Source organism: Penaeus chinensis, chromosome 18 (genome assembly GCF_019202785.1).
Source record: "Penaeus chinensis breed Huanghai No. 1 chromosome 18, ASM1920278v2, whole genome shotgun sequence".
Classification (NCBI taxonomy): Eukaryota; Metazoa; Arthropoda; class Malacostraca; order Decapoda; family Penaeidae; genus Penaeus; species Penaeus chinensis.
This window is the reverse complement of record NC_061836.1, coordinates 9,569,481-9,574,480: the sequence shown is the minus strand read 5'-3', so window position 1 is coordinate 9,574,480 and position 5,000 is coordinate 9,569,481. Positions and strand designations below refer to the sequence as shown.

The window sequence follows — 5,000 nt, the reverse complement described above, 5'->3', positions numbered from 1 at the left end:
GATATTAACAGACACAAACACTAATAGGCTTACTCTCAGCAATATTAATATTACAAAATCACAAACCCAGAAACTACAAAGAAACACAACTAATTTATGCTTTAGCAAGACAAAGTCAAAATGTCAGAATATAATGGGTCCCAGCACATAAAAACTTTTTCAGAAATCAAATTGCAGACATTGCAGACAAGAAAGCACATGAATTAAATGTTTCCATAGCCAAAACCCAAGACACCAATAATAAAATGGTAAAAAACTTTTATATATATGCTTTACAAGAATCCTAACCAAAAATGTAGTACCAATCACTTCAAATTTCAACAACCCACTAAAATTAACCGAAGCACTAAACAAATCAATCTTCCAAAAGTATATAATAGAAATAGGGAGATGGTAAAACTAAAAGATTTGAAGGGAGTGAAATGAAAAAATAGGACCTCTGAAGGAGCATTAAAACAACAAAGATTGTACAACCATTTGGGCTCTGAAGATAAACCTAACAAAAAGTAAAATAATGTGTTCAAGACATAAAAAAATAAGACACTTACCAAATATAAAGTAACAAAATGATGGAAGTCATTCATGAACATGGCATTTTTCAATTTAGATTTTATTTGGGTATCCCACTGGTGGGATGCTTGGAGCATGGACCATTTCATTACTTGCTTTTGTAATGCCTCACTTTGCCTGCATTCAAAAATGCTCCTCCTCCTTCTCATCTAAAGTCAACGACCCCCAGCTACTGACATCATCTGCACCTCCTGCCATGGTCCTTGGGCTCTATCTATAATGCACAAGCCACTCCTGGGAAATCCACAAATATTGCAGTATAAACCTAAAAACTTCCTAACCCAGAGACTTCACTCCCTGACCTCCACCCTTTTGCCATATTTCCCTATCAAGGGCTCTGTCCCTGGACCCCATCTGATCACCGTAGACTTACTCTTCGTTCATTTCTGAAATCATTCTTTGCCTGTGCAGATTACTTCAAATAACTTCATTATTTTTTATTTTTACATCAGTACACAGAAGATAAGTGTCTGAGGTTTATTTGCTCTATCATTTACTTATATAATTTTCCTTGTAACAGGTGGCTTGTTGAAACTTAACCATTACCCAACAGCAAATCTGATTGCAGGTGCAAATTAATCACCAACAAAATAATTAATTTTGAGACACACAATAATCTTCTTAAGAACGAAAATAAATGACATCATTATACATAACAAAAGAGCAACTGAGAAAATAAATGAGGCAAAAGAAATAAAAAAAGAGAATGAGAGAAATGAAGAGCCTAACCAGTTTAAAACCTTATGATAGAGGAAAGAAGATTTTAGTTTGAGAAATGATACAGACCAATGTATTCATAAAAATAGTTGAACAAATTTTCCGTCTATGACAATCAGGATTACAAGAAAAAAAAATTAAAATTGACAAAAATTGACACTTTTCACCTATGGCATAAGGTGTAAATTTATAATAAAGGAGATACACAATGAGATAGAGCATGTACATAAAAAAAAAAAAGAAAAAAATTGTCAAATGTTTCTTCTAATACCTAAAATCTAGGGAAAATATATACTTTACCCAAAGAAATGAATACTGATACTTTAAATGCAATCATTCCTGTTGTCACGAAATGAATATTTAACATCAGAAATTATAACTCAGTCTTCACACAGCTTTACGGAACCGAAATGTGTTACATAATTGCATAATCAAATATACTTCAAGAGAAATTGCCAAATACCAAAAATAATAACAACCCTCAAATTGTACCACAATAAACCCGCCGACTTACACACAGTACCAATCTGTCATAAATATAACCAAGAGATTTTTGCACCAAAGTGTCTCCAAGAGTTTTGGTTCGCGTAAAAACCTAAAATTCAAAACGAAATGAGCTCACCGGAGACAAAAATCACCACCACTTGTTTCCTCCCTTCGAGCCTCCCTCTTCTCGTGGGTCCGCCCCTTGCCTCCCCTATTCCCCTGCTCCCCTCTCTCCCTCCCCTCCGCCCTCCCCTCCGCCCGTCCTCCCTCCCCCTGCTTCCCTCTCTCCTCCCCTGCCCTTCCTCCCTCCCCTCCGCCCTTTCCCTTACCTAGCCCCCCTCCTTCCTCCCTTATACTCACCTCCCCAGGACCCCCCCATCCCCCCTCACCTATCTCCGGTCTCCCCCCCCCCGCCTCTCCCGCTAAGTCAGCTGATTGTCAAAATAAACGTTGAATTGTATTTCCTGTTGTCTGATTTATTACGTCTGTTTGATATTAGCCGAGATAAAAATATGCGCAGTATACACGAATTGCCTGGTCGATCTTTTTAGTAAATAATTTATTTTATTTTATTTTCTTATGATTTACGGATGGCATTCGTGTTTGCATTTTGCAATGACATTTCGAAAAATTACACCTTGATTAATTACGTTGATATTGAATCTATTATTAAATAGATAATCAGTGATATTACTCTCTAAACTAAATGACTGATTTTGTTATAAATGTATCAACGAATGCATTATTGTTTACCTCACCCTATCAAGATGGGGACGGCTGCCTACATATTTATCCTCACCTTTCTCTCCTTCTGTGCTGTTTTTACTGAGGTATGAATTGTCGTCCTTTTAGTTGCCACCGTTTTCCGTTCGTTAGGCAGCAGGGATAATTTCTACTTGGGATATTTTCCTTAAATTAAAGTTGTATCACGTGATTGAATAGCTTCCTCTCCCAAGGATTTGTTTTGTCTTCTTGTTATTTATATGAAAATACTTTATCTGTATTTTTTTATGCAATCCTTAGTTAGTATTATAAAGACTAAGCTCATTTAAAGGTAAAGGAAGTTGTTAGGGCTAAAGTAAAGAGATTACTCTATATAAGTGATCAAGAATCCTGCCTGTCAACATTTTTGTCTTTAATTTCAACATTTAATTACCTGTATTTTTCTTCTTTTTTCATACAGTATGTCACAGGAAAAGAATCCCCAATTGAGGGAGCTTCACAATTAAGAAAAAGTGTCTGGTCAGATGTGTAAAATGTTGAATTAAAATCATAGGAGGAAGTAAGAAAACTCTAAAAAAATACTTAAAGTCTTGAGTATTAACAAAAATGAAAATTCTAGAAGCTGGTCTTTAGAAAATAAGAGACGTAATTATTAGACCTATTAATTTGCTTATCAAATTCAGTCTTAATAGTATTGGAAACAATAAACTCACAAGGCACATGACTCAAGACTTGTCTAGGCTCTATCTTGCAGTCAGATATGGTTCAGCTTTTGCATTCCTGGCATGGTTAGGGCAGTAGCAATACCTTATGAATATTGCAAAGTTTAACTCCACTATTGCTTTGGCATACATTCTGGTCTTATATTGTCAATATTGTTGCCAAACATCACATTACTATAAATGCATAAAAGACATTTTGACGGAATTCATCAATACTAAATACAATGGATTTTAAGATGCAGATATATTCTAGAAAATTCTCACTGGTTTCATACAGAAACTTCAAGGGAAGGGAAAGACTTCCATGCATGATACCATAAACATTTTCAGTTTGCAAATGTATCTTTACAGAAGAGAAAGTATTTTATTTTCATTCTGATTTTTGAAGTGGAAAAACAGATATATAGATTACATATTGATAATTTATTATAACACTTGTTTTTGCATTTTTCAGTGTCAAGTCATTTTTACACTAAGACCCAAGTTCTGCAAAGGCATTGCCTAACAAGCTAATATATATATATATATATATATATATATATATATATATATATATATATATATACATATATATATACATATTAGTAACGAAATTGAAACCACTTATACCTATTTCTTTTCTATTACATAAATTTCAGGCACAGTATGAGGATAAGAGATGTATCTGTATATGCCCTGATCCTTCTGTCATAAATGGTACCAAGAGTAACCGCATGGTCTACAAGGAACCTGTTGCCCCAAGCAAATGGTAAGCAGTGTAAAGAGTTGGTGGTTATTGAATAAAAAAACACATTTATGTTTCAGGATCTCCTTGTCCTTGCCCTTTTTTTTATTTGCCTTGTGATTATGGTCTGCAGTAGCAATATATTTAAATGTAATTTGTAAATTATTAATATTATGATTGTATGTTGCCTTTATATTGCATTTGCATTTGTACATAAGTATAACCATAATATACATAATTTTTCAATTAAAAAAATAGTAGTGTGGAGTGCAGGTCCAGATATACTTTATGATAGCAAATATTAAACTGACCCTTTCAGTGACTGTGACAATGTTGTACTACCAAGAGTAGCAGACGATATCAAAGGCCGTGAACAAGAATTTTGTCCCCGTTGTGAGTGCAAGTATGAGAGCCGTAACAGTAATACAATCAAGGTAATTTCATTTTTGATGATAGAGAATTTGACAATATAATGGAATATATTTTCATGGAATATTGTAGTTTTTATTCATTTCCTTCTAAATTTGATGTTATATATGTCAGTGTACCTCTCCATGTTTCATTCCATTAATTTCCATTAGTATTTACAGTGGTTGCTGAAAATACTGGGACCTATTCTCATTATTGGAGGCAAATGTACTCTCACTATTTTTATTGCACCAAAATTCATGCAAGCCAATTTGGCATCACTCAGTCGTATCTGGCGACTCAGGAATCCTCGCTGACTGTGTGAAAGAGGCTGGATAGCATGTCAGCATCTGTCTATGTATGCAACTGACTGATGTGGAAAAAGCCCGTAGTCTAGCTTGACAAGAAGAGAAAGAAATAATGAGGAAGATAGGGAAAGGGAAGTCCACTGTAATATGCATACTTGCTGCATTTTAGTTTTGAGTTACCACCAGGTACACCATTATAACAGTGAAGCACAGTCCTTCCATAAAAATTTGGGTTTGTTTCAGTAGGAATGTGGGGAGGTGTAGACTCTACTTCTTGCCTAAGAATGTGACCATTAATGGGATTGCTACATCCAATTTAAAGGAACACATGTTAAATCCTTA

The 5,000-nt window shown here is 34.6% G+C and overlaps 2 protein-coding genes across 2 annotated transcripts in view; one reads left to right on the top strand and one right to left on the bottom strand.

The window, feature by feature from the left end:
• The window catches only part of LOC125034526 (WASH complex subunit 5-like), an 18,328-nt gene extending 16,309 nt beyond the window's left edge, over nucleotides 1–2,019 (bottom strand). Inside the window, exon 1 of the mRNA XM_047626376.1 lies at nucleotides 1,910–2,019. The gene's annotated coding sequence lies outside the window, so the exon portion shown is untranslated. The remainder of the gene's footprint in view (nucleotides 1–1,909) is intronic.
• A 446-nt stretch (nucleotides 2,020–2,465) lies between these two features.
• LOC125034771 (uncharacterized protein CG1161-like) overlaps nucleotides 2,466–5,000 on the top strand; it is a 5,100-nt gene continuing 2,565 nt past the window's right edge. The window contains exons 1-3 of the mRNA XM_047626718.1: nucleotides 2,466–2,603; nucleotides 3,857–3,966; nucleotides 4,262–4,376. Coding sequence (XP_047482674.1) covers nucleotides 2,499–2,603; nucleotides 3,857–3,966; nucleotides 4,262–4,376 — 330 coding nt within the window. The 5' untranslated portion in view covers nucleotides 2,466–2,498. The remainder of the gene's footprint in view (nucleotides 2,604–3,856; nucleotides 3,967–4,261; nucleotides 4,377–5,000) is intronic.